General features: G+C 50.5%; 1 protein-coding gene across 3 annotated transcripts in view; it reads right to left on the bottom strand.

Annotated features, from left to right (window-relative positions):
- Positions 1-256: 256 nt before the first annotated feature.
- The window catches only part of CPLX2 (complexin 2), an 84451-nt gene continuing 56821 nt past the window's right edge, over positions 257-27886 (bottom strand). Inside the window, exons 1-4 of one of the 3 annotated variants that reach the window (XM_003273258.4) lie at positions 8763-9106; positions 1676-1794; positions 1399-1574; positions 338-637 (exon numbers count right to left, since the gene is read on the bottom strand). In XM_003273258.4, coding sequence (XP_003273306.1) covers positions 440-637; positions 1399-1574; positions 1676-1706 — 405 coding nt within the window. In that variant the 5' untranslated portion in view covers positions 1707-1794; positions 8763-9106 and the 3' untranslated portion in view covers positions 338-439. Of the gene's footprint in view, positions 638-1398; positions 1575-1675; positions 1795-8267; positions 9107-27886 lie in introns of those variants that run through there. The other 2 variants (XM_003273260.3, XM_003273259.4) reach the window with 2 other exon arrangements.

Consider the following 27886-nt stretch of genomic DNA (forward strand, 5'->3'; position numbering starts at 1 on the left):
GCCCACTGAGGGTTAGAGGCCAAAGGTCACCATGCTGGGCAGGGCTGGAATGTGTCATTACTTTGGCTGGCTGGGGACAGTGGTCCTCCTGGCAGTGGGGAGCATGAAGGAATGTATGGGGGTCACCACACTAGCATGACCTTAGGCTTCCTGAGGGGGCCCCCAGTGCCTTTGGCCCTGGGTTCAGCGCCCCCTGACCCCTGCTGGGGAAAGACTGTTCTCCCTTTTTCAAGCTACTTGGGAGTGGGGTGCAGGTGGATACCCTGGGATGAAGGGAGGTGTGAGGGAGAGCTGAGGGGGAGAAGCCCCTGGCCAGGGAAGGGGGGCAGAGGCCAACTGAGGTTTTTCCCTTCAGAATTGAGACTTAACCTAATAAAAAGAAAAGAAAGAACCAAAAAGAAGTAGTAACAGGTGGAGTGGGCTGGGGCAGGAGGCCTGGTTACTTCTTGAACATGTCCTGCAGCGGCCCGGGCAGGTATTTGAGCACCGTGTCCAGGATGCTCTCCTCTTCCTCCTCCTCCTCGTCCCCGCAGCCCGCAGGGATGGCCTTCTTGGGCCGGGTCAGGCTCCCCTCGCAGGGCTGCTCCAGGGCTGCTTTCTCCTCTGCTTCCTTCTCCTCCTTCTTCTTCAGCCCATACTGGGGAGGGGGAGGGCAGAGACGCGCATGAAGCGGGGTGGGCAAGGAGACAGCGGGAGTCTCATGATCATGCAGCACTGGCTGAGGTGGCCAGGAGTACTTCCCAAGCCTCAGTCCTGTCATCAGTAAAGTGGGGATAAGGGTGTCTTCCCTGTGGGATGGTGCCTGGTCCTCAGTGGGAGAGACCATACGTGGGGTTTCCTTTAAAATTAACACCTGCCCATCAGAACTCCCTGCTGTGTTGAAATCCGCAAAAATCTGAACACATGGCGTTTGCTCATATATTTTGAGCCAAATTTTGGTGACGGATCTGACTTGAACCAATGGAAGACTACTTCTATCCTTTATTTATTGCACCGCACTAACAGACATGCACTGGACTGTCTGGAGTAGGGTGGCAGCCCCAGACCCGCTGGGAGTGACACCTAACAGCACAAAGTGCTTAGGACACTGTGGTATTTTTCGAACATTCCCAAATTCAGAACTGCACTCATTTTTGGTCCCAAAGATCTGCAGTACGAAATGGTGGACCGTAGGGTCTACCCTCTTGGAGTACCTACTACGCGCATTCTCTTAATCCCCAAAAGGATCCCTTGAGGGAGGTGTCCTTGTGACACCCATTTTGCTGATGCGAAGAGTGAGGCTCAGAGAGAGCTAGGGCAAAGGTGAGAGCTGGGATCCAGGGGAGCCCCAGCAGGGGCTTTCGCTGAACCGGTTTTACCCGCTTGTGGCCCTCCCCAGGGCGGGCGGGCGGAGCTGACCTTATCTCGGATCTGCTGCCGGACCTTCTCTCGCTCCGCCTCCATGCGCGCGTGCTTGGCCTTGCGCTCCTCCTCCTGCTGCCGCAGGGCCTCCTGCCGCTCCTCCTCCTTTTTCTGCGCGTCAGGGTCCTTCTCCTCCTCTCCCCCCAGCATCTTCCCCATGTCCTTGGTGGCCCCTACGAGGAAGGGGTGGGTGGGAGAGGGCGAGGTCAGCTAGGGGTCAGGGCTGGGGAGAGAGGGGAGGGGTGAGGACGCGCGGAAGGGTGCTGGACCTCACCTCCAAGGGCCTGCTTCATGACGAAGTCCATGCCGCCGGCTCTGGTTAGCGTGCCCTAGCCCACGGCAGGATTTGCATGCAGCGCTCCTGGCTGGCCTGGCTCGGGAAGATGTGACAACCTGCAAAAGAGAATTGGGAGTCAGATGGGAGAGGCCTCTGCACAGGCAGGGCGGTGGAGCTAGACAGACAGCAGCCTCACCCTGGTTCAGACACCAGGCACCCATCGCTCTGAGGTCAAGACCCAATGCCCTGCTAGAGGAAAAAGGAGATGGAAGAAAGCGATTTACTGGGCAGACACGTAGGTGCTGCCAAATAGCTTTTTGAAAGCGGTTTGGTCCCTATTTTAAAGCCTTCATCTTGACCCTATTGTTCAGATTTGATTGAAGCCAGGAGCATTGGAAAGAGCCTGGAACTTGGAGTCAGGCAGATCCGGTTTCCAATGCCACCGTCATTTCCTTATTTGCCATGGGACGTTCAGCAAGGCCCTAACCTGTTCGAGTCCCCAGTTTCCTCCTCTGTAAGAGAGAAATGGCAATGCCACCTTTCCCCGGCTCCGGCGGAGATTGGAGGGGGCTCAGCCTGGGCCACTGGATCAGCCCATCAAAAGACCAGCCGGTGTTGCTGCCCCAGCCAATCGGAGGCAGCTGAGCAAATGAGAACAGCCAGCTTGGATAAACAGATCCTGACTTTTGAAATTAGACAAATGGAAAATACGTTATTTTTATTGTAGTGTATGTGTAATTTTTATGTTTTATAGCTTAATATCGATTTTAATTTTGAATTTCACATGGGAGTGTTGGAGACATTGTCATCTTCTGGGGGCTTAGGGCTTTTAAACTACCTAGCACGGGCCTTGCAGGCACTCAGCAGACATTAGTATCCTACTCCTCTTCCTAAATCACCGACTTTCAGTTTTTATTATATTTTTTATTATGTTTTTGCCTCAGAAGGGTTCTCCAAATAAAATCTTAATGGGAATCTCAATATGCAAAATATGTAAAAGTGGAACTCTTCCAATGGAGGTGGTGGGGGAGGAAGAGCCTTCCCCCTTGGCCTCCTTACCATCTTCCCCCTACATCCCTGAGAAGCTGAACCCTAGTGCTGCAGCTTGAGATTTTCTTTGTATTTTAACCATTCAGTTCCAATGTTCTTTAACAGACACAGATCTCTTTTCAAGTGTAGAGGGGACATCCGTGAGCTATCCAAAGTGTGAAGTAGCTTCATGGTAAGCTGAGGCCAGGCCTGCTCCCCAAGGCCTTTTGTCCCACACAGACTTGCAAGGAAGAAAAAGGGTTCCTGGGAAAGGGTGGCAGATATTGCAACCTTGTTGGGTTCAAGGCTGGATATTGCAACCTGGCCGAGTTCAGGGTCACTGGTTGTTCTTTGATAGATTTTCTTCATTTCTCTCAAGATGAGAAGTCATATCGGTAGACTGAGTTTATTTCATGATATGGGGCCCAAGAGCTTTTCTACGTGATCAGACCATCTCATCTGATAGGTTGTTTTGGGAAGAGAAAGTCATGATGTGCAGGGAAAAAAAAAAGCAAAACACAAAACAACCCAGGGGCTTTGGCATCAGACACACCTGGTTCAAAATCCAGGCAGCTATGCTTACTGGCTGTGGGTCCCTGGGCAAGCTTCAGTTTGCTCCCTGCAAAATGGGGGAATATTAAGGCCGCCCTTGAATGGATGTTTGAAGGAGAATGAATGATACCTGTCAAGTGCCTGGGGTGTTGCAGGAACTCATAAAATGCCAGCCGTTGCTGACTACATATTTGTGGAACAAACCAAAAAGGAACAGGCTTTCCATGCTTTCTAAGAAATGCAAGAGAACCCACCCGCCTAACCCCGAATTCTGAGTTTGAAGGTTGCTCAGCTCAGTCAAGATGTTTTCGTTCGATTTAATACATTGTGAAAAAACTTCATTTCTAAGAACAGGAAATGAACAATTTAATAATCAAGTGATTTCAGAAACTCTTAGGTTCCTACTCTGTGTTTACATAGAGCTCAAGGAATTACCAGGTGGCAGTGGGAGATGCCGGGCTCTAATTTGAGATGTTCCAAATTGGGGGGCAGGGCACCCGGGCTTTAGTTGCAGCCTCATCCCTAACTTGCTGGGTGATTCTGACACGTCTCTCTCCTGGATCAGATGATCTTCCAGGCCCTTTCTCTCATGCCTCTGTTGAAGCAGTCTGCAGCATTTGAACTGCTGACAACCCCACTGTTCCCTCAAACCTCCTTCTCTCTTGGTTCTGTAACTCAGTTCTTTTCTGTCCCTGCTTCCCCTGTTTCCTCTCCTCTCCTCTTTTCTCTTCTTCTCTTCCTTTGCCTTTTCTGACTCCTCTTCTTCCTCCTGTCTCTTCCCCATGACTCTGACCTCAGCCCCTGCCTCTTTTTTCTTTCTCATCTTTCCCTGGGAGAACTCATCCATTCTAGGGGTTTTAATGACCACTGACACTGATGACACCTAGACCTCTATATTCACTCATCCAGCAAGTATTAATTGAGCACCTACTATATGCCAGTCAATGTGTTAGGCACTGGGGATTTACAGGAAACAGGACAGACAAAGCCTTGCCCTCATGCAGATTACATTCTGAGGTATGTATGTGTGTATGTGAGTGTGGGGGTACATGCACACATGAGTAGGGAAATAAGCAATAAATAAGTAAAAAAACACATTTACCTTCTCCTGGATACCCTTTCCTGGATGTCTGTGCACACCCCTCAAGCTTAACATGCCATTTCTGTATCACCAAACTATCACCTTCTCCAGCCACCTCTGCTTGCGGGCATGCATTCATCAGACATTGTTTACCACTGCCACCCCTCCCCCAGTTTGCAAAGTACCTCTACTCACCACTGAGTCTTCTCAATGCTTACATCCCTGTGGCTCTAAGTAGCTCTTCTTCAGCCTGCTGGGATTCTTTATCTGAAATTCCCAAGTCTGCCCAAAAATCCTGCTGCCCGATCCCAGCATGGACCTCTGAGCTGTTAAGCAGTCTCCCATTCACTCTGTCTACACTCTCCTAACCAATTCTCCTTTTCTCAAGGCCCAAACTACTACTGCCTCCTCCCTCTCAGCAGGTGACTTTCCCCCCACTTCATGGGCCAAAGTATAAGGGGTCTGAGCTCCGAGGTTAGGCATGCCTGACTCAGATCTTGAATCTGCCCCCTTTTAAGCTATGCAATAGTGAGTAATTGACCTAACCTCATTGATACTTGATCTTCTCTATAAAATGAGAATTATAATGCCACTTTGAAATTTTAGAAAAACTCTATGGGATGTGTTTGCACATGCTGGGTGCTCAGTAAATGGTTGTAATAATCAAAACAATTAATGTCAGTGAGTGGGAGCTCCTGTAACCTGCCCTCCTTCTAGCTCCTGAGGAAGAAGCCCTCTCCTGGCTGAAGCCAATTCATCCACCTGTGCCCTGGATTCCCTCTCTTTGTACCTCACCACTCCCTCTTCTTTACATCTTCCATCCCTCTCCATATGTTGCTTTTATTCCCTCCCTTCTCTAACTCCTTCCCTAAATTCTGCGTTTCCCTTAATCCCACCCCTCTCACTTTGTGATGAAGTGATCTCCACATGGTATCTCCACATCTTCACCTCCCTGTCAAGCCCTACCTCTCTGTGAGACCAGAGCTCTGCTGCCTCTGCAGGAGCCCTGAAACTGCGGTAATCAGTCACCAGAGGCTTTCCCATTGCCGAATTCAAGAGGGTCTTCACAGCCGTCATCCTCCTCCATCCCTCTACTGAATCACATGCTGCTGCTGACTCCCTCCCCCGACCTTTTCCAGCTTTCTGGAATCTCCTCCTGAATTCCATGACACAGCACTCTTGTGGTCTTCATCCTACTTCTCAGATAGGTCTTCTCTCTCTTCTTTGCTGACTCCTTTCCTTTCCTTTAAAGTGAAGATGTTCTCCAAACAAACTCTCCCCTCCTGCCTCTCCTGCTCCTCTGTCTCCCTTGGGAATCTCATCTACCCCTATTGGTTTAGTGCACTTCTTTAGTCACAGATACCTCCCTCTCTCTGCCTCCCCTCCCCCAAACCTGCACATTTAACTCTGCTGAATGTTGTCACATGGATAATCTCAAATCCTATCTGTCCAAAGATCAGTCTCATCCTGGCTTTCCCCACACACCCATCTTTTTCTCTAGCATGCCTTGTCCCAATCACCTCAACTGAAAACTCTAGAGACAGCAGATTCCTCATTAATTCATTCATTCATTCACTCAGTTGCTCATACTACAAATATTCCTTGAGTACCTACTTTCTGCCAGACACTGTTCTGGGTGCTGGGGCTGTGGCAGGGAACAAGGGAGTCCCAGCAGTGGTCTCACAGCATTCAGCTGGGCTGGGGAGGTAGAAGCTGGATAACAGATCACGCAAGGAATTGGTGAGTAAGATTGGGATGGGGGTGCCGAGGGAGAATTCCAGGGAGAAGTTCAGACGCTGTAGCTTTGCAGTGCTGCCTACATCCCCACCCTCCACTCTCTGACTGCTGCTAATGCCTTGGTTAAGGACCTAGAGATTCTGGATTTATCCATAACCTCTAACTGTCTCTCCCCCAGCTCTCATCCAGCCTCCACATGGCTGTCCAATTAATCTTCCTAAAGGGCAGATTTGCTCATGCATACACACCCTGCAATGGCTCCCCATGGCCTTGTTAAACTGATGTGAGTCCTTGTGCTGACCTTCAAGGCCTGCACAGTCTAGCACCCGTCTTCCTTGCTGCTCGTGTGCCACCTCTTGTACAGGGCTCTGCTTCAGCACGTATTATTTCCCAACAGATACTCTTTCTGAGAATGCCTGGGCATTTGTGCATGCTATTCCCACAGCCTTGGAACCTCTTACCCTCATCTCTGCCAGTTCAAATCCTGGCTCCATCACTTGCTAAGTAACCTTGAGCAAATGACTCAATGTTTTCTCATCTGTGAAATGGAGACAGCAACACCTATTCCCAAGGCTTGTAGTGAGCATTGAATGAGGTGATGCAAATAAAGTGCTCAGGCCAGTGTTGACCCAGAGTAGGTACATATTATCTAACATCATCGCAGTCATCATCATCAGCAGCAGCAGCATTGATTTCCAAAGATCCCTCTCAAACAGCACTCCCTCCATGCAATTTCCCGGATCTCCTTGGCAAGATGTGAGGGCATCTTCCCCTTTGGAGACCTGTGGCGCTTTCTGGGGCAGTATTGCCTGCCTCCAGTACATGCTCTCTTTGTCTGTTTGTCTTTCTTTGTCTTGCCCTTCCTGGTTACTCTGAGCTCCTCTCAGGACAGGACCAGTATCTTGTTTCATTTCTCCTGTCCCCAGAATCGGCTACATCTCCTGGTACATGGTAGATCCTGAGGATGTGTGTGCTGGGTTGAATTTAACGTGTCAACGAGTGCATGAGGGTGTGTGCGTTGAAAGTATGACCCCGTGTGTGCAACTCGGGACTTAGACATACTGTGAGTGCGTATGTGTGTGCAGGCGTGTGTGTGTGTGTGTGTATGTGTGTGTGTGTTTTGCCATATGCCTGCGGGAGTGCAGAGGTCCAGCAGGTTGCCGGCAGTTGAGGATTTTGGCCAGGCCGCCAGGAGGCGCTCCTTAGCGATTCTGCGGGAAGCCTTGGTCTATCCCTGCGCGGGAAGGGCGGTGGGGGTGGGAGTGGGGTTGGGGGGCTGGGAGTGGGGGTGGGTGGGGGATGCTGCGCTGGGGGAGGGGAGGCCAGGGGCGGGGAGGGATGCCGCCCGTAGCACCAGGTTTCCGTACCTTCAGTGCGCCGGGGACCCAGGGCGCGCCCTCAGCTTCCTTCCCCTCTCCGACTCCCTCCGAGCCCGTCCCAGCCCAAGCACCGGCTCAGGTTCGACCATCTGAGCCCCTGGAGGTTTTTGGGACTGGGCCCCGCCATCTGACAAGCTGACTCGGGTACCTGCAGTGGTTGTCCTTATGGCTGTTTTTCTGTTTTTATGATTCAAGTCTGGGCTATATTCACTGCAACTCAATTCAACACTCATTTGCTTCTGGCAGGGGACTCTACGCCAAAGGCAGTGGCAGAGACAGGGGATGTCACTCCACCCCCGCCCCCCCTCCCTGTCCCCACCCCGCGGCCCGGGATGGGAGACGCATGGGGGAGGGGAGGGGCAGCGGAGGATGGGAGGAGGTAGGGAGCCGGCTCCGGCTGAAAAGCGGAAGTGGCCGGGGGTTCCCGTTTCCCTGCCAGAAGAGAGGACAAGAACCCCGGCGCCCCTCTCCCGGACCCCCGCGGAGACCCACACCCCCAGCAGCTCTGTCCTGGAGCTCCCGGTGGGCCACGGAGAGCGCCCCTTTCCCCAACACACATAGCTCCAACCCCAAGACCCGGCCGGGTTTCAAACTTTGCTGGGGAAAGGGGCAGATTGAGACCGACGAGAACGAGAGCACAGAAGGGGTCGTTCCCGAAGACTCCAGGCGGCGGGCGTGCGCTGCCCAAGCCGCGGCTCCTCCCGGAAAGAGACAAATAGTCCCCTTGGTCCCCCATCCCCAGTCGACGTTTACGTTCTCCGCCCCTCCACCTGCGGTCTGTCCGCCCCCCTGCCGCCGCCCTCTGACTCACTCCGGGAGCACGAACTGTACCCCTCCGGGGCGACTCCCTCCTCCGGGGCGAAGCGTGCTCCGGCGGGCTTCGGGTTAAGCACAGCCAGAAGTAGCTTAGATCGACGTCCCCCACCCCCGCGAGCTCAAAGTTGTTCTCTGGGTTCAGACTTGCGTCTCCGCCGCAGCCGGAGCGGTCCTGGCTCCGGGACCCCGGCCGTTCGGGCTCTGCCCGGAGTCTCAGGCTAGGGCCCACGCTTCCCCTTAGTTCGCGGCTAGCTGCTTGCTCGCGGCCCCTCGCAAGGAGCTGTCCTTTCAGCACCACGGAGAGCGCACCCGGGAGTGTCCCCTCTACATCCTCTCAGTCCCCATCCGGCGCCCAGGCAGCCTTGGGGAGCTGTCCCCCCGAAAGCCGTGCTCCCCAGCTTGCCGAGCTGCCCCAAGGCCTCGAGGCGAGAGCCGGGACCCTGTTGCCCACAGCCCGGCTCCGCCCTCCCGGCCCTCGGCCAGCACCGACCTGGCGGTCCCTGCAACCGTCTGAGCCACTGCAGGGCTCCGGCCCGACTCCACGAGGTGGTTCCTTCTGCTATTCCAGCTCCCGCCGCCGCGTGCAACTCCGCCAGGCGAGCTGGGGCCGCGGCTTCTGCCTCGGGCGGCTGCCGAAGGCGCCCTCCAATCACGCCCCTCAGCCGGGCCCTGACGTTCTACCGCTCCCCTTCCAGATGGGAAATTCAAATCTCTCTCTCTCTCTCTCTCTCTCTCTGTCTCTGTCTCTCTCTTTCTCCTCTCTCTCTTTCTCTCCCTCCCTCCCCCCTCGTCCCCTCCTTCTCTCCCTCTCTCCCTCCCTCCCGTCTCCTTCTCCCTCCATTCCTCCCCCTCTTTTCTCGCTCCCCTCCCCTCTCTCCTCCACCTTACACTGTTCTCCTCCCCCTCGCAGACGCCCCTGCCGTCTCCCTGCAACCAGACATCCTGGCCACAGCTCCAGGCCCACAGGCGTGCTGCTCCTGAGGAGTGGTGGGGGCAAGGGGTGGAGGAAGGGTTCTTTAAAGCAAAGCTCAAAGTTCGCCTCCTTGGGAAAGCCCTCCTTGGTGTCTCCAGGCAGAGTGGTCGCACTTCTTGGGGCTCCTGCCACTCCTAGACAAGCCCTTGCCTCAGCGACCCCCGTTCCACCTGTTGGTTTGCCTCTTGCCTGTGAGCAGCTCCAGGACTGGACCTTGGCCGGGTCACCTTTGCAGCCCCCCAGCACAGTGTCCAGCCACAGGAGCACTCAGGAAACACTGATGGAGCGTGTGGGCAAGACCCTCACAGTGGGTCAGGAACCTCCACTGTGCACCCAGAGAGAGAAGACTGATGCAAAGCTGCAGTGGACCTTAGGCAAGCCACTTGCCAATCCCTTTGAGATCTGATATCTTGTGAAGAATAAGGACTCCTCTGGCAAAATTTATTCTAGAAGGCCATTTCTTTTCCTCCTATGCCCAAGAAAGTAAAAGGACTTTCAAGAGGCAGGACAACATCTGCTCCCACCCCCAGCCTTTCCTCTTCCCCTTGCACTCATTTTTTTTCGTTTTGTTTTATTACTCTCTCCTAATGAGCCTCTTTATTCTGCCTGCCATCTTTCAGCTCCCAATTGCTCCAGCCCTATGTGTAGGAAAATGGCTTCAGAGAGGAGGGGCCTTGCACAAGGCCTTTGAAAGATCTGCAGGAGTTTCACATCCATCAGGGTATGTCAGAGTGAAGATGGCTTCTCCTTCTAAGGGGATGGCTTCCTTCCAAGGAAGGGGCAACAAGAGCTGCAGAAATGTGATTTTGTTCCAATGAGGGGCAACTTATCCCTTCACACACGATCACAGCAGAGGCCTTAAAGCAGGAGACCCCCCACAAGTCAGAGGCCATTGGTGAACCCATCCTTGTCACCTGGAGAATCACCTTCTGAAGTCTATGTCTGTTCTCCCCTTACAGGCTTGTGTAAGGAGGGCCCCTCCTTTAGGACTGAGTTCCATGTTTAGCACTCTGTTGGGCCATCAGCATAGAATGCTTATTCTTTATTTTTCTTCCGTTTCCCAGGGCAGATACTAAGAGGGGGATGGCAGTGGCAGGGAGGCTCTTTGATTAGAGTGACTTAGACTTTCCACTGATGCCTGAGGGGAATTCTGGGCAGGGAGATCTGACATCATGTCATTTCAAGTGTACAGTCCTCCCCGTCCCCTCTTTCTTCATGTGCTTCAAGAACATGCTCAGTAAATGGGACCTGGCTGGCAGCACTCTGGTTACAATTGGGGTTTTTCCACAATCGGTATTGCTTTTGACATGGACATCAACTGAGCTGGGCTACAAATCCAGTTGAGGCTTAAGGAAAATACTGAGCTCAGTTATGGACACCACATTTTAAGATGGACTTTGACAAACGTGAGTATGTGAAGCTCGAGGAGGGGCTAGTTTGGTGGTGGGCACCTAGAAATCAGGTCAAATGAGGGCAGGTTGAAGGATCTGAGGATCTTTCACCTGAAAGAAAGAATGCTGAGGGGGCATTAACCCTTGAAGGGCTGGCAATTCCTGCTTAATTTATAATTCCCCCACTTAGTAATGTGCCTGGCAAAGTACATGCTAAGGAAGTGCTTGAATGGATGAATAACTGTTGTAGGGGAAGAGTAGTACTATTGCTTTTTCTATTGCTGGCGATAGAATTAGGGCAATGGGGGAAAGGTAAAAGAAGCAGGCAGAAGCTCTGAGAGGAAGAACCGTCTCCCCATAGGAGCTGTCCAGGCATAGGATAGACTGCCCTGTGTGGGGTTATAGGTTCTCTATCTCTGGAAGATGGCAGGTGGGTGGGAGGCTGGTCCAGCTGATGGCTAAAGCCCCCTTTGAACCCAAGCATCTTTGAGTCTATAAAAAACTGCCTAAGCTGACATGAACTGTGTCTCACTGCAGAAAATCTTACTGGAGAATAGGAAGACAGCTCAGCCAAGTTTTGGTGACTTCATTTTGTTGCACAATAAGGGGTAAATCATGACACTTTAGCCATTAAAGGTGATGAAGAGATGAGTACCTGCTCTCTATTCAGTGTTACCAGCCATGACATACTTCCCAAAGGCCCTATTATTATTGAAAAAGTTGCTGAATATCATAAGCCTTTCCTAATGATTAAAATACTACTACTAATAGTGAATATTTGAGCTTCCTTTATGTCTCAGGTGTTAACTTTGGTGCTTTATATAATTTACATTTTCTCATTTAATTTACACAAGCGCTTATGTTCAAGATGGGAAAGTTGAGGCCCAGGGAGATAAAATGAATCTTTGGCAGAGCCAGGGTTCCAGACCAGGCTTGCCTGACACTGAGTTCTGTGGTCCTTCCAGCACGTGGGGCTGCTTCTCTCCTGACACATCCCACAGCCTATGGAAATGTAACTTTTGCTCTGCAGATATTTTTTTACATTGGCATTTATAGTCTTCCCTGTTCTCCAGTTTCTCACTAAAAGAAAAAAAAAAAAAACCTGCCACGAATTCACACCCAGATCGGGGTCCTCATGTCATGTGGGTTGCCAGCATTTCCTTCATCTCCTGCATCTCTAATCCAGCGGGAGTGCAAACAGGCCCAGCCGCAGGTTCTTGCCGAGCCTGCTCTGTAGACAGCTTCTAAGAGTCACCTGGTAAAATATAGAGGTGGCTCTGCTTCAGGTGACTTATCCTGGCTGGAGCTGAATTTCCACTTTTATTTATGAGCCCTGGGGGCAGGAGGAGGGGTTCAGATTTGAACAGATTTGTAAGATGTTATGTATATGCCTTGAATGTTCAGTAGGAAGCCAATCAAGAGAGCTAATGTTAGTACTTTGTGTGAGGATCGAGGAACAATGTGTGAGGAATGACAACTGTCACAGACCATAAACGTGGTGATCAGTGAGAGAGCTTGCATAAGGCGCCTGTCCAAAGGTCAGCCCATTTCTTCCCTGCAATTGCCTCAGCCCAGAGGGCATCCTGGATGCCATGTGGGAGGTGAGGGGGTGTCTAGGAAATGCCAGGCACCAGCTCTGATCTGGAGCTTGCTGGCTGGTCCTGAGCTTGCTGGGAGTTACGTTGGTGGGTGCAGGGAGACATTCAAATGCTCCAGACACTGGCTTCACATCCTGTCATTCTAGCGTGAGCCTGGAGGGGCAGAGTTGGTCTTGGTTTGGGAGGTTGGCTGTGTGCCCGAGGAAACAGAACTGCGGGGGTGGTACACAGAGAAGGGCTCTAGGCCACCTTGCTCATCTGATGAGTGCCTTCCCTCTTGTCACTGACAATGGCCGGGTGCCATCACTGTGAGGGTCCTAGTGTACCTCCTTCAACATGGAATGGCATGGTGTGAAGGCAAACCCATAAGTGTGCCATGGTGTATTTGAGTGCCCAGCAGTGCAGGACTGTGCAGGTGGGAGAGTGGCAGCACTTATGTGCAGTGACACAGGCGCTGTGTGTCATCATCAGTGTGTGGCAGGGCAGGCATGGGTCTGTGACTCGCAGTGTGTGGTGGTGTTTCCCTCCCGATGGGATGTGACTCCTATGTCAGTGTGTTGTTGGTGTGTGATGGTATAGACCTACGTGGAGTATCATTAGAGTAGAATAAGTCAGTGGCATTGTCTGGGCATTTGGCTGTAAGGCAAGAGTACCACATGGAGCTGTGCAGGTTGTGTACTGCACAACCACAGAGGGCACCATTTACATAGACTGTGCCAGACACAAAGGTTCTGGGGACGTGTCACCATTTCTGTATATTGGTGTATGTCTGCGTGTTGCTGTCAGCCAGGAATGCCCCAGGTGATAGGGTGTTACCATCAGTATGAAATGGTGTAGTCCTGTGTAACCATCAGTGGTAAGGCTGCAGATATGAGAGTGCCACAATGGGCTGGAACATGTGTCACTGCTATTGTGTAGGGCAGTAAGGGTGTGTGTGTGCAGCCAGGAGCGTGTCATTACCACTGGGCAGGTATGCAGGCAAAATGTGTCACAGATAGTGACTGACCCCTCCTTGTCTATTCTGCCCCCACTAGAGGCACCCTGATTAATCCAACTTGCTGGCTTCTATCCCACCTGGGAAGCTGCAGAAGCCCCAGCACCTTTCATTCTTATTTTATTTTGTTAGATACAGGGTCTTGCTCTGTTGCCCAGCCTGGAGTGTAGTGGTACAATCATAGCTCACTGCAGCCCTGAAGTCCTGAGCTCAAGTGATCCATCTCAGCCTCTTGAGTAGCTGGGACTACAGGGGTGCACCACCAAGCCTGCTGATTTTTATTTTTTGTTTTCTGTGGAGACAAGTTCTCACTATGTTGCCCAGGCTAGTCTTGAACTCCTGGCCTCAAGCAATCCTGTCTTAGCCTCCCAAAGCTCTGGGATTGCAGGCAGGAGCCATGATACCTGGGTTCATTCTTTACTTTTCTCAGAAAGAGGGTACCAGGCTCAACATATGAACTCTGACTCATTGGTGGTGCATGGAGTCCAGGTGGAAATTCCCTGGGGGAACCCCTCCCTATCCCAAAGCCCTGCCCCTAACTCAGAGCCTCTCTCCCAGCCCAGCATCTGCCCAGAAGCTCCTCAGAGGTCCTCTGCCAGCCTTCATCCCGTCCCACCCTCCCAGATTCAGGCGCTCATTAGCATGTCAAAGCAGTCGTCTCCCAGCCCACACTGTAGCCCTGGATATCCCCACATGGTTAGCTCCCCTCATCCTGTACTTTCCTGAAGCCTTGCATTTTCATGTCTGCAAATCAGTCTGCAGTCTCCTTGCCCCCATCCTATCAAAGGAAGAGTATTTCCTCTCTTGCCTCTGGTTCTTTTTCCAACTCTCATTTATGACTTCTGTCTCCTCTCCTCCAACCTCAGTCCTTTCAACTCTTTGAGATGTGTTTGGATATCCCCGTCCATCAAGAACTCTTCTCTGATGGCCTCTCCCTAGAGCCAGCCAATGACCCCAGCCAAGCATCCTCATTTCTGAGTCCCAGCTCTGGACTTGCCCAGGCACAATCAGTGTAGCATCAAAGTTTGCTTTCCATGCTCTAGAGAGGGTCCCCCTCCTGAGTGTCTGTCCACCCTCAGGACGCTTGGTCCCTTTTCCTCTCCACCTGTGAAACCCATGCTCAGAAAGACAATTTTTACACATTAGAATCCTCCTTAGCTACAGGGAAATAGAATAACAGAGTTGCAGGATACTAGAATCATACAAAAGACCATTTTAGAATCACATTTAGAATCACAGAATTATAGGCTCCCTACAACACTATATGTCAAAGAGTAGCCCACTCCTACTCAGAACCACTGGAGTGGGGGACTTGTTAAAAAATTGCAGATTCTTGTGCTTCATCCCACATGGCACAAACCAAAATCTCTGACACGGAAGCCGAGGAATTTGCATCTTTTGCCCAGCTCCGCAGGTGTTTCTGACACATCAACTGGTTGAAAAACCCTTGCCCTGGGTCAATAGAGTCAGAGGATCATAGGATCCTGGACCCTCATCTTACAGAAAAACTGGATCGTGGAGCCATAGAATACTTTAGGATTCATGGAAGCTTCAGATCAACCAATTATACACATTCACTCACAACTTTAGAATCTTAAATTCTACGAATCTCAGTGTCAAGAATTGTGAAGTTGGAAGTGACCCTGGAGTGTGATTTTGTTCCTGTTCTAGGAGGAATTTTTAGTTTCCAGCCTTCCTGTTCCGTTTGGAATGGAAAGCTTTTTCCCTTGTCCCTTGAACGACTGCCTCTATGGTGTCGCCTACATTTGTGAAGATAGATGTTCTTTCCATCTTGGTGCAGAGGCAGTCGGCAGAACCCCTGCATTTATGGAGTAAGTGAGCTGGAAATGACTTCTACTTTCCATTTAGAACCAGCACACTCTGGCCCACAAAACAGATCTTGCTTGTTGATAAAAATGAATTCAAAAGGACATTATTGCTGTTTTGTTAAAGCAAGGATATTGGTTGAACATGGACAACAGAGGTTAATAAGCTTATGGGGCCTCTGGTCGAGGAAATGAAAGACAGAGAGAGAGTGCCAAGGGGCAGAGGAATGCTACTGGAGATTAATAGACGAGTGTGTATGTGTGTGTGTGTATGTGCATGCGCGTGCGTGTGAGTATGCGGTTGGGGGAGGGTTGGATGAAGGGAGGCAATGAGGCATGCATTAAAGAAATCAGTGATGAAAAGAGAAATTTCTGGTCATCTAACCCAATGTCCTCAATTTACAGATGGGGAAACAGAGGGTGAGAAAGGGGAAAGGACTTTCCCAAGGTCACATAACAAGTTAATGAAGCTTCTCACCCTAGGTAAGCATTCTTTTTTAGGTATAACTCAGCGCCCAGCTCCACACGTCCTAAACACCTCCAGTGTGCCAAGCATTGTTTTAGGGACATTATGGATGTCAACCCTCTAAGCCATATGACAACCCTATGTAGCAGGCATTTTTCACTCACTCATTCTCTTATCTAACATACGTGGAGAGCCTACAGCACCCCAGGAGCTCTCCTAGGCAAAGGTGTACAAGAAGTTTCAGAGTTTCTCTTCCCCTACTTCGTTCCACAGTGAGAGATGCAAATACTTCACTGAGAGCTAACACACGGACCAGTTCACACTCTCCAGATCCTTTCAGATCCGAGACTCTCTGATTTGAAGCACTCAGAAGCAAGTGGGAGACAGATGCCCGCAAACAGTCAATGACCATACAACATGTTAAGTGCTGTCTTAGTGAAGAGGGAGCTCTGAGCAGGAGAATCAAACACACACAGCTTGCAAGCCAGATGGAATTGGAGGCTCAAAGCAGGGAAGGGGCAGGGGTGGCTGGCACCCCCTGCGCCTGATGCACGAAAGCTCTGGGGCCATCCAAGTCATCTCAGAGGTTTCATGGTGGTGGCAGCCATGGGCACTGGCCACGTAAAGACAAGGAATTGAATCTAACTAATCCTCTGTCCCTTCCCATGGTGTGTGGCTTTTCCCTGAGACTGTGTCCCATTGGTGAAACGGGGGAGTGATCTCTACCTCTCAGGGTGGTTGTGTGGCTCTAATCAAACGATGCTTAGGAAACAGCAACATAGCCTGAGCAAGTATTAATTCCCTCTTTCTCTCCAACACCCAGGCAAGACATAGCATTCTCTTCTGGAGTTCAGGGCAGAGTAACCACTAGACAAAACCTCCTTTTATGATCCTGTTGGTCAAAGAACTCTGCCTCATAATCTCCCTGCATGTATTTAAGTTGGAATGAGAAAGAAAAGAATTTAAAGCTTAGAGGAAAATGGGGGAGATGATTCTTCTTCTTTTTACCCCTTTTCTTGGCTTCCTCCCTTCCTCTCCTGTACATGAGGGCCTAGGATATTTGTGTCCTCCAAAATGGGAACTGTTTGAGGAAAGTTCAGAGGGGACTTAGACTTCAGGCCCAAGAACAGGAGGCATTTTCCACCCACAAAGTTAAAAATGGCTGCTCTGGGCCACTCAACCTCCAGTTGTTTCTTCCTGGCAAAAAACAAAATAAAACAAAACTCCCTTTTATTTGGCAAACAAGAAAAGGATTGGGGAAGTCTTGGGAAGATGAAGCCAGGGAAAAGCTTAAAGGGCAGAAGAGGAAGGGATTTTCATCGACTGAGCCTCTCATGGGGGAAGGTGATTCATCATCTTTATCTGATTTAATCCCCAGGCCCTCGCCTCTGTTGCCTTAAATATCATTATCTCCACTTTATATTCAGAGAGAGATATTAAGACTCAGAGGGGTTAAGCCCTTGTCCAGGATAACATAGCCAAGAAGCAGCAGCAACAGCATCTGAACTTGGTGTGTCTCTCCAGGTGGCCACATTTCCTGAGGGTGATTGGGGGTTTCTAGAAGCCGAGCCTGGGTCTGCAGCTTCAAGGCAACTAGTCCCAGAGTTTGGGTGATCTTGCTAGGGCACCCTATATGGTGACCTCGCCATGGGCTGGTCCTTGATGGGGCTGGGTGTTCTAGGTCTCAAGGTGACCAAAAGTGATGGAGCTGTAGGTCAGGGCTCAGAGCTGTGCCCTAAGGACTTACATAAGAAATTCCCTCTGGGGCAGCCCTTTGTGCACTTCCAATCAGCTTGGCTCAGCCCTGTTCTTACCACCAGCCTCGGACCACTGCTCCTGCCTCTGCTCTTACCTTCTTCTTTACTTTCTAACTGGCTTCCAGACCTGTAGGAGAATCAGAGCTTTCTAAAACACGGAGCTGACTGCATCACTCCTCTCCTTAAAACACGCCATGGTCACAGCTTTTTGGCCAACTCCTTCCTCATGTGGCATCGGCTTCAGAGGAGCCCACCTGTGTATTTCATTTGGACCCATGGGTGGTGGATCACATGACCTGGGCTGGACTGATCAGCACATCTGGTCCCTCTGGCCCCAGAGATCAGTTGAGGGCACGTGAGCAGAGAGGGCAAGAGAGATTCCATTCGGGGTCTTCTACTTTTGTCTCTTCTCTTTGTTTCTTGTTTAAAGCCACTTTAGGGATCCAAAAGGATCCTGACTAATACAAAATCCTTTAATGTCTTCCCATTGCCTTCAGTATAAAGTCCAAGCCCTTTAAACTGGCCTTGAAGGCCCTTGGTGATCAGACTCTGACTGCTTTCTGCAGTCTCATAGTAGCCACTTGTGCCCCATCAACACCAGATGATTTACAGTTCTTGGATACGCCACAACCTCAACCATGTTTCTGAGCTTTTGCCCGTGCTGTTTGCTCTGGGTGGAATGCCTTTGTCTGCTCTGTGCACTTGGCAAACCTTTGCTTTGACCATCATGGCACAGCTAGAGCATAAAAAAAATCTAATTTGGGAAACAGGATGGAACCACCCATGTGGAACCACCCATGCACCCATGTGGACCCCTTCATTGTAGCACTAAGCTTCACACTTAAGGTTGCTTTCTTGGCTGACTTCCCTACTAGATTGTGAGCTCTTGGAGGATGGGACTCACTGAAGAGGAGGGAGTCCTTTACTTAACAAACACATACTGAGCATCTACTGTATGCCAGGGACTCGTCTTGTTGCTGGGGATACATGGTGAGAAAATACACAAATTTCTTTCTCTTCTAGTAGGAGAAGTGGGCACTGCTCGGGCAAACACACCCAGGGACAGGGTGCTTTCAGCAGGTGCTTCGCTATGACAGAATAAGACAGGGGCATGCTGGCTTCATGTCTCTGGGCTCAGAGCCCAGAGAAGGGCCAGGCCCAAAACAGGCCCTCAGGAAGTGGCTGTTTAATGAATAAGGAACATCCCCAGACACCCAGGTGGCCCTCTGCTTTCCTTTATGACTGTTACTCAAGACTCTACCAAAACCTCTTTGTTAGTGACTTAGTCCCAGTTTCCAGCCTACACCCCCTCTTGAGGGGGTCACGGTTATATAAATGACATTGGGGTGCATCTGTGCAACACTCACCTTTCCCAGTGGGAGCTGAACAAAGCAACATTCTCTTTGACTTCACAGGGCCGCTCTGTCCCCACCTGGGTCCAGCGTCAGGAAGCCGCTGTGCTCCCCTGCCTGACTTTGATCAAGGCTCTCCCCACCTCCAGCTTTCTAGCCTTCCCTCTGCCGTCTCTCTTCTAGGCCTATTGCCAGGCCTTTGATCCTCTCTGTGACTCTCCACTGGGCCTTTGTCTGGCTCCATTAAGGCGGTGAAGCGTCACCCTGCTTGGGTCACTCCTGTGCTCAAAGGCCTTCGATGACTCACCGTTACCTGCAGCATCGAGTCCAAACCCACTAGGGCCCCTCTTGATCTGACTTATGCTTTCCTTGTCAACCTGTTTACCTCAACTCTTCTCCCACATAGCGCTCCCCGCTGCAGAGCCCTCCACACCTCTGGGGCGCCCTTTTTACCCTATGTTTGATTGTCTCCTGCTGCTGGATCCTAAGCTGCTTGAGAGCAAGGGCATGCCTTGCTCATCCCTGAATCCCCAACATCAAGCCCAAGGCTTTTTTGATTGTGGATGGTCAACGAATATTTCCAGAGGTAGAATACATGCCTGGCATTGCCCCACCTACTTGGGGTTGAAATAACTTGTCTTGGCCCATGGCCTTTGAAGTCCCCATCTCAGGGGCAGGATTTGCAGACTGAGGCCACTTTCTGGATCACAGAGCATAATAATAGCTCTGGCATCCTTGTTTAAATCTTGCACTTGCCCCTTCTGAAGCTTTTTTTTTTTTGTATTTCTCACCCACACACATAACCCCATGAGTTCCTTCCATGCTCTTACCCTATCACTATGGCATTATGTCATTGGGATGTTTCTGGTGTAATTTGCTGTGGTCATAATAAATTTTTGACCTGTCTAGTGTTGCCTGGGGTTCCTGTCTTCTTCCACTCTCAGTCTTTGTGGTTTGGGTGCGGTTGACTCTATGTCCTACTGCCATGGGTGGGCATTAGATCCATAGCCAGCTAATTAGAGTGCTGGATAGCCACCTGGCCATGGTGATTAGCTCTAGGATGGCAAGTGACACAAGCTAAGCCAATGAGAGTCAGCCCTGGGACTTTAGTTGGAACCAATAGTTGGAACAAACCTACCTTCCTTCCTTCCTTCCTTCCTTCCTTCCCTCCTTCCTTCCCTCCTTCCTTCCCTCCTTTCTTCCTTTTTTCTTTCTTTCTTTTCTTTCTTTCTTTCTTTCTTTCTTTCTTTCTTTCTTTCTTTCTTTCTTTCTCTTTCTTTTTTCTTTCTCTTTCTTTCTTTCTTTTCTTTCTTTCTTTCTCTCTCTCTCTCTTCCTTCCTTCCTTCCTTCCTCCCTCCCTCCCTCCCTCCCTTCCTTCCTTCCTTCCCTCCTTCCTTCCCTCCTTTCTTCCTTTTTCTTTCTTCCTTCCTTCCTTCCTTCCTTCTTCTTTCTCTCTTTCTCTTTCTTTCTTCTTTCTCTCTCTTTCTCTTTCTCTCTCTTTCTTTCTTTTCTTTCTCTCCCTTCCTTCCTTCCTTCCTTTCTTTCTCTCTCTCTCTTTCTTTCTTTCTTCTTTCTCTCTCTTTCTCTCTCTTTCTTTTCTTTCTTCTCTCTCTCTCTCTTCCTTCCTTCCTTCCTTCCTTCCTTCCTTCCTTCCTTCCTTCCTTCCTTTTTTGAGACAGAAGCTGGAGAGCAATGGCACAGTCATGGCTCACTGCTGCCTAAAACCTCCTGGGCTCAAGAGACCCTCTGCTTCAGCATCTGCAGTAGCTGGGGCTACAGGCTGGTCTTGAACTCCTGGGCTCAAGTGGTCCTCCTGCCTTGACCTCCCAATGTGCTGGGATTAGAGGCATGAGCCACAGCGCCTGACCAAAAGGAGGCTGTATGTATGGGATAAGCAGGGCTGGCAGAATGTGGGACTGAGCAGCTGGTGACTGGTTTGCCACCACCTGGGGAGGGCCTGCCCGAGGGTGATGCCAGTGCAGAGAAGCATACAGCTGAGAGAAGGGCAGGAGACAAATTCGTGATGACAGTGTGTGAGGGCCCAGGTCCCGGCTCTGCTCATGCACTTTTCAGTTATGTGAGCCAATAAATGCTGCCTTTTTACTTCAGTTGCTCTGAATTAGGTTTCTGTCTCGGCCACCTGGAAGGGACCTGCTGGAATCTGTAACTTTGGAGCTGTGTGTCCCCTCCTTCAGAAAACTTCTTATCAGGCAGGTCCGAATCCTGGGAAGCCCCACCATTTAATATTCTCACATTCAAAGAAGAAGCTGATCTTCCTTTGTCTCTAAGCTGCATCTTGACCTACTACAAGCTGGCCCCCATGGTCACGTTGACTGAAAGAGAGGGAACTCACAATGGTGGTGCTTGCTTAAAGATTTGCCAAAGTCCAAACATCACATCCACAGATCCCAGTTCATATCTCCATACCCCCTCAAAGATGCACATATTTTTGGCCAACAGCCCTGCAGTTTCACCTTTGAGTGGCATCGGCATTCTTGGGCGGGTGCCATCTGTTCCTGGCAATTTGTCTGCATCTAGTTTGTCAACTGGAGTTGGAACATTTGCCTTCAAGAGCAGTGCCTTTGGTGCCCTTACTTCCAAGAGACCATTTGGGAGCGGGGATTTCCCTGGGGTCCTCCTCAGTTGGGACTGGGGCTGTGGCTTCCTCAGATCTTCTGGATATCTTTTTCATCTCAGAGCTGTGATCATCAAGCGTCTTGCCAGTTCTTTATCTGGCCTCTTTCCATTTGATGCATTTGAAAGGCCTCTTATTCTTGGTCCCACAGGCCTTCCCAAGGTGACTTTCAGGGTGTTTTTGGACTGCATAATTTCAAGGCCTCTCTGCCCTGGCTACGCCTCCTGATTCCAAGTCATCAAGTTTTAAATGTTTTCCCAAAGATGCTTTTTACTTTGTAATAACCTCTCAGATGTGTCTCCTTAGCTCGTTGTTGTTTTTGCTTAGTTTTGTTTTGGTTCCCACTATGATGGTCAGACCATGCCCGGCTGTAGTTGGAGGAGGGATCCTGTGTGCTAGGTTGGTGAGGCTCATGGAGCCTCCATCATCTTGTGATGCCATCAGATCATGTGGCTTCTCTGGTAGCAAGAGGGAGCTGTGTGTCACCAAGGTTTCCATGCTGGAAAGTGATCCTTCAGGCTATATTGTTTCTTTCTCCAGTTCTGCTGTCTCCCTTCCCCTGCTGCCCTGTGGCCAGGAGGCTGCCCCACATAGACCAATCAACAGGCTCCCTTGGTCCTTGGCTTTCTTGGGTTTTATCAAAGAGGTACTGGCAGGGATTAGAGGCAAGGAAAAGAGCACAATCAGAGTGTCTCTCGGCTGAAGGTGGAGGCTTTTTTGCATTTTGCAGCTGGTGCCTATAACTTCGCAAGATCTTTCCATGCTTTGGCCCCATCACTGTGTCATTTTGTCACTGGGATATTTTTGGTGTAATTTATTGTGTACATTTCCTGCTTGTACCCTCTCTAGGCTTGGCAACTGCTCCTCCCCCGCCCCTCAGGGTGGAGGTGGTAATGGCTCCCCACTGACACTGGCCCCTGGGAGCTGAGCCATCCTTGTGGGATCTGTTCACTCTGTCCATGCCTTGATGTGGCTCTCTTCAAATGGGCCAGATAAAGTGGTCCATGCTCCCTGCCAGGATCTTCGTGGATTCACCAATAGCCACATTTCTGCTCACCATTCATTGGCCAGGCCTAGTGCCTTGGGCCTGCCCGCTGCAAGGGGCTGGGAAGGGTGGTGTCGCTTGTGCTCAGAAGAGGGGTAAGCGGGTATGGTTGTGCTCTGGTCATCTCCACCACGGGCACCAGCTCATGACTCCCAGTCCTCAGTATTGGGCACTTTGGGGCTCTGGGAAGGTCTCTCCAAAGGAGTTCTCTCACTTTCTATTGTGTACTGTTCTTCAGAGCTCTTCTCTCCGGGAAATGGCAGGAAGGGGAATCGGGTTTGTATCCAGACTTTGCCAGGCCCTCACTGTGTGACTTTGGGCAAGTCAACTTTCCTCTCTGAGCCTAAGTTTCCTCATTTGCAAAGTGGGCTATTGACACTTTCCTTGCAGGCACATTGCTGGGCTGAGACAGTGTATGCACAGACCCTGGCGCTGAGAGGCACACAGCTACCAGCAGCTGGAATCAGCCATCATGCCCATGTCTGGCAGAGACCAGCACCTTCGTGCTCACTTAACACTGCTCCCTGAGCAGCTGCTCTGGGCCAGGCATGTCTGAGAGCTGGAATACTGGGTGAATAAGGCAGGGGAGGGCCCTGCCTAATGGGGTGTTTCTGGTGGGAGTGGACAGGCAATTAACAGATAACAGTGGCTCCCAACTTACAATGGTTCAACTTATGATTTTTTTGAGTTTTTAGTGGTGTGAAAGCAATACACATTCAGTAGAATCCATACCTCAGGTACCCATACAACCACTCTGTTTTCCACTGTCAGTACAACATTCAATAAATCACATGATATATCCAACGCTTTATTATAAAGCAGCTTTGTGGTAGTTGACTTTGCACAACTAGGCTAATGTAAGTGTCTGAGCATGTTTAAGGTAGACTAGGGTTAGCAATGATGCTCAGTAGGTTCAGTGTATTAAATGCATTTTCAACTTAAAATATTTTCAACTCATGATGGGTTTATTGGGACATAAACCCATTGTAAGTCAAGGAGCATCTGTGAATGGAAAGATAATTCAGAGTGGTGAGTGCGCTGTAGAAATAAAGCCAGTTGATAGGAGAAAGAAAGACAGGGCAGGGATGTCCCCGTAAGGCTCCTAGAGGTGACATCTGAGCCTGACCTGAAAAATTGGATGAGGCCCATGCTGAAGATCTGGGGCAGAAAGTGCTCTGAAGGATGCTTCCCTGAGCTGGGAGTGAGCTCGGCTTGTTCCCAGGACGGAATGGAGCCCAGGTGGCAGGGAATGTAATAGGAACTGAGTCCCAGGTTGTTTGGGACCTCACCAGCCCTAGTGAGAGGCCTGGGATACTATCAGACTGAGGTGGGGGCCATTTGGAGGTTTTAATAAGCAGGTAGAATCCACCGTGAGTCCCTAGTTCAGTTCTTCAGTCCCCAGTTCTAAATTCTCTGACTGCATTTGTCAGCTCAGTTTCCTTAGCGAATTGCCATTTTTGGAGAACCAAGGTCCGCAGTGAAGGATCCAGGCAAGTTCCTTCCTCATTTCTGGGAAAGCTGAGGCCCACAGTCCCTGGGTCAGGCTCTGGTCCTACTGATGAAGACAACAGCCACCCAATCACACCCCAGCTGGTCCTCCCCACCCCCCACCTTCCTGAGAACCCGCTGTGCACAGGCCCTGCACATTTGCCACGTCCTTTCATCGGCCCACTCTTGGTGAGCGGCTGCCATCGTCATCTCTGTCTGTAGATGAGGAAACTGAGGACCCAGTCTCTCCCGCTCCCTCCTCACCTCAGGACAGCTCCCTCTCGCATGCCGCAGCCCACACGGCATCCTGTAAATAACTGCATGTTCCCAACACCTCTCCTCCTTCTCCTTGGAAACCTGCTCTGTCTTTCCACTTGGGCTGCTGGGTTGTCAGATTCCTCGGCTTGGCTCCGTGCGGAGCGTGTCGGGAGCTCAGATGTTGCATTTGAAAGCCTGGGGCTGGGCTCCAGCTCGGCCATTCACTAGCTGGGTGACTGTAGGCAAGTCACTGCACCTCTCTGAGCCTCAGTTTCCTCATCAGAAGCGCAGGGGTACAAAAACCCATGTCTGTGGTGAAGATTAGATGAGGGCTGTACAGAAGTCTCAGCTGTGTGTGAGGCACACAGTTGGGTGCTTAACGAAAATGGGTTTACATGAGCTTTATTTATACTACCTCATTTCAGCCACACAACCACCTTATGAGGTAAGTACTATCGTTATGCCCATTTTACAGAGAAGGAGAGAGGCAGAGAGAGGTCAGGAAACTTGCCAAGGTCACACAACTAGAAGGTGCTATACCAGGGTTGCATCTAGGCTGTCTAGTCCAAGAATTTGCTCTCTTAACCTCTCTGTCCTTCTGGAACCAGGATGTCTGAATGGGAGATGAGGCTCGCTCCATGGCTGGATGTAGGATGAGGTGGCACTGAGGGATTATTCTGCACTGTCCATGGTCATCCTGTGTGTCTGTGCGGTTGCTCTGGTAGACGCAGGTTGTCCTATTTTCTCTGGTAGCCTTTCTTCCGTATAGCACCTTAATATTACCTTGGGGAACCACTCTTCCCCGTTCTCTGGCCATGTGATTTGGATGGAATTGAATCTCCTTTCCCTCAAGCTCTAGAGATTGGCATGTAACCCAGGCCTAGGATTTAGGGATGAACATGTGATCCAAGATGGTCCAGTGAGACTCGATCCTGGGGGTTATCCCAGAAATATTAGAAAACCTCTCTTTCTGTTGGACTTACTGAGCTGGGAAAGCATGAGCCTGAAGCTGCAGGGTCACAGTGTGGAAAGAGCCTGCCCCAAAGGAAAGCCACGCCAGAAGAGGCGCTGATAGACAGAGAGAGGCTGAACCTCAGTCACATTTTGTGAGCTCCTGGATCAAGCCCTTCCTGAAATCCAGCTATCTACCCTTGAATTTTTCAGTTACATAAACAAATACAACTCCTTTGGCCTTAAACCATTTACATTTGTTTTTCTGTCACTTGCATCTAAAATAGGATTGACTGGCACTGTGCTAAGTAGTTCACGTTTGTTATTTCACTTAATCCAGTGGGGTAGACATTGTGATCATTATGCAGATGGAGGAACTAGGGCTAAGAGAGGTGTATTATATTGGCTGAGAGGTCACGGCTAGCACGTGGTAGAGCTGGGATTAGACCCCACACATTTCGACTCTGGACTGAACCTCGACTGCTCTGCTTTATGGTAGAAGGCAGATGTCACCCCTAAATACTGTGTGTAATGTCTACTCTCCAGCTCTCATCCAGCTGCTCTCCCTGCCGACTGTCATGCCCTTTAATCCCCAGTTCCTCAGGAAAGAAGCCTTGCTGGCTACACCCTCAGACTAAGCTCTGTTTTCTGGTAGACATTTTATGGCCTAATATAATTTTTCTTCTGAGCTCCACTGAACTTCAATAATTATTTGTTCCGGGTTTATCTCTTTTGCTGGGTGGGAGTCCCCCAGAGGCAGAGATGACCTCTGTCTGGCCGTTGTTGCAGCCCCGATGCCTTGACACGGTGCCTGGCCCATGGCGGGTACCTGGTAAATGTTTGTGGAATAAATGGATTGTGTAATTTTTTCACTCCCACTGTGGTGCTGGATCATGGTACACCTGTTTGACTGCAGTGTTGTATCACTCTGACACTGCAAAATTCGCTCTGGCTCTGCTGTCTCGTAGGCTGCTCTGATCTTGGGATGTTTACTTATCTTTGTATACATATTTATGCTTTTCCTTCTTAACAGTGAGTTCTTTGAAGATGAGGCAGTGTCTCTGACCCCGCATCCCTTGAGTAGTGGTAATAACAATAGTAATAATAATATAGATAGTACGCTGATAATGAGTGCTTACCACCTGCCAGGCATGGTTCTAAGGCTTTGACATGCATTGCTTCCTTTCATCCTTACATCAACTGTACTGCATGTAGCGTTATGACCCCATTACACTGAAGGGCAAACTGAGGCTCAGAGAGGTTACGTGGACTCTTTGTGCCTCCCCAGTTTGAGTTAGGGTTCTGTGTCATGCAATCAAGAGTCCTTGCTTTCCCAGTGACTTTATGGAGGAATCTTAGGCTAGGATGGAAGGCAGCAAGGGTGACAGGAAGGCTGGGGTCAGCGGGGAGCTTTAAGATTGATCCAGCAAATGAAGGCCTGGCTGTCCCCGGTCAAAAGGAAAAGAGTTCTCACTGTGGAAGATAAAAGGAGAAAAGAGCTGGTCAAAGGAAGGAGGAACTGTGAGAAGTGGGGGCCTCAGGACAAGGACGCATGGGTAGGAGCTCAGGGGTGCTGGGGACAGGGCACCAGGCATGAAGCTGGAGAGCCTAGGCTCCTACCCAGCCTCAGCACTTTCTGGCTGTGTGATCTAGAGCAAGGCACTCTGCCTCTCTGAGCCCACTTTGCCAGGCTGATGCCAGGCTTGAGATAACACCTGGGAATTGCTAGCCAGTGCCTGCCATGGAGGAACAGGTACCATGAATGGGGTGCCACGGGCCAGGGGTGCTGTAAGCTCTTCATCTGCATGAAAGCTCCTCAGGGAGCCTCTCAACAGACCTAGAAAGTTGGCATCGCAGCAATCGCACTCCACAGAGGGGGAAGCTGGGGAGGGAAGCGCAGCCGCTTGCTGAAGGCCATCAGTCGTCAGAGGCCGCTGAGATCTGTGCTGTGGCTGCGTGGTTCCAGAACCGCCCTTTCCTACTGCGTCACAAGAAGGGCTTGAATTTGGATGTCCATGAGAGAAGGGGCCGGTGCAGACAGTTGCTGACTTTGTACTGTCCCTCCTTACGGGTTCAAGTTGCTATTTTCATAATTTTACCTCCGAGAGACTCTGTCCCTTCTCCCCAGCATATCTCAGGGTACAGTAGACAGACATTTGCCAGCAAGCCTGTGGGAGCCTGTGCTGGAACTGGGGCTCAGAGACAAATAAGGCCTGGTGCCCAGCTTGTTCAGCAGGTGACAGGGTGGGACTGAGGCCTGGAGCTCCTGACAGCCTCTGTACCACCCTGAAAGATGAGAGGCCGGGCAGCTCTCTGAGGAGGGGCGCTGGGGCCAGTTTCTCAGGGGTCCTCACAGCTGTTTCCAGGGGCACTGTGTGAGGCTGGCACCAGGGCTGGCCCAGAATTGAGGAGCCAGCGCGTCCCCGGCTTGACCGGTGGAGTAGCACCTCTATAGTATTGGCCACATCTCCAAACCACCTATGCTATTTACTTAACATTTCTCTCATTTCATTCGCTTGCAAAAATAAAACCCTTCGGTGCATTTATTTAAAAAAGAAACCTCACATGGGCACTTTAAACCAGAAAACTAGTATCACTTGCTATTAACAGGAGGTAACAATGCACATAAATGCAGTGTAAGGGAAACCCGTGTACTGTCTCGCTCCACGCTGTTGGGCCTGGGCCCTCAGTCTGAGGCTAGCCCTCTGGTCACGGACAGGGAGGGGGCTAACATTAGAGAGTGCTGAGGACGTACTGAGACTTCCTCACAGACACAACTGGAGTGTTGAAGGAGAACTGAAAAACCAGAATCGATTCCTCAGTATATGACTTGCTATCAAGAGTGGTACCCACAGAACCGCCTACAGTCACGGAGATGCT

The sequence above is a fragment of the Nomascus leucogenys genome, chromosome 2, assembly GCF_006542625.1.
Source record: "Nomascus leucogenys isolate Asia chromosome 2, Asia_NLE_v1, whole genome shotgun sequence".
Lineage (NCBI taxonomy): Eukaryota > Metazoa > Chordata > Mammalia > Primates > Hylobatidae > Nomascus > Nomascus leucogenys.